The 502-nt window shown below is 37.8% G+C and overlaps 1 protein-coding gene across 1 annotated transcript in view; it reads right to left on the bottom strand.

Annotated features, from left to right (window-relative positions):
* Positions 1-5: 5 nt before the first annotated feature.
* Positions 6-502, bottom strand: part of LOC106111996 (organic cation transporter protein-like) — a gene marked incomplete at its 3' end in the record, with an annotated part of 1,310 nt that continues 813 nt past the window's right edge. Inside the window, exon 3 of the mRNA XM_013294226.1 lies at positions 6-499. Coding sequence (XP_013149680.1) covers positions 6-499 — 494 coding nt within the window. The remainder of the gene's footprint in view (positions 500-502) is intronic.

Here is a 502-nt window from a genome sequence, read left to right as displayed (position 1 = left end):
ATTATACACGCGGCACCGCCAATCAACATCATAGAACTAATTAAAGGCCTTCTACCCCATATATCCAGGAAATAAATCACGGCAGCGTAGCTCGGCAATTCTACAAAACCAAAAATAGCTGTTATTAAATAAGGATTTCCTTCCATTTTACCAGTGCTAAGAGTTAAGCCATAATACACAAGTGAGTTTGCAAACCAACATAAACAAACGTTAAGGGTTTTGATCCTTAAATTTGGTGTTTTGAATAAATCTAACGTAGTAGCAGGTGGTGCGTCGTCTTCATCTTTTGATTTTTCTACTTTACCTATCGATACCAATCGAGCTTTATCCAATATTTCTTCAGATTTATTACATTTAAGACCTCTTTGTATTATATCAACAGCTTCTTTCGCTCGACCTTGGGCCCACAACCAACGAGGAGATTCATCCATTATCCATATGTGCGGTATCAAAAGGAGACCGTGTAGTCCGTAAACGATTTGCAAAAGCTGTCTATCATCTA

The sequence above is a fragment of the Papilio polytes genome, unplaced genomic scaffold (assembly GCF_000836215.1).
Source record: "Papilio polytes unplaced genomic scaffold, Ppol_1.0 DF824135.1, whole genome shotgun sequence".
NCBI lineage: Eukaryota > Metazoa > Arthropoda > Insecta > Lepidoptera > Papilionidae > Papilio > Papilio polytes.
The sequence above is the reverse complement of the archived record's forward strand: the minus strand, read 5'-3'. Positions and strand labels throughout refer to the sequence as shown.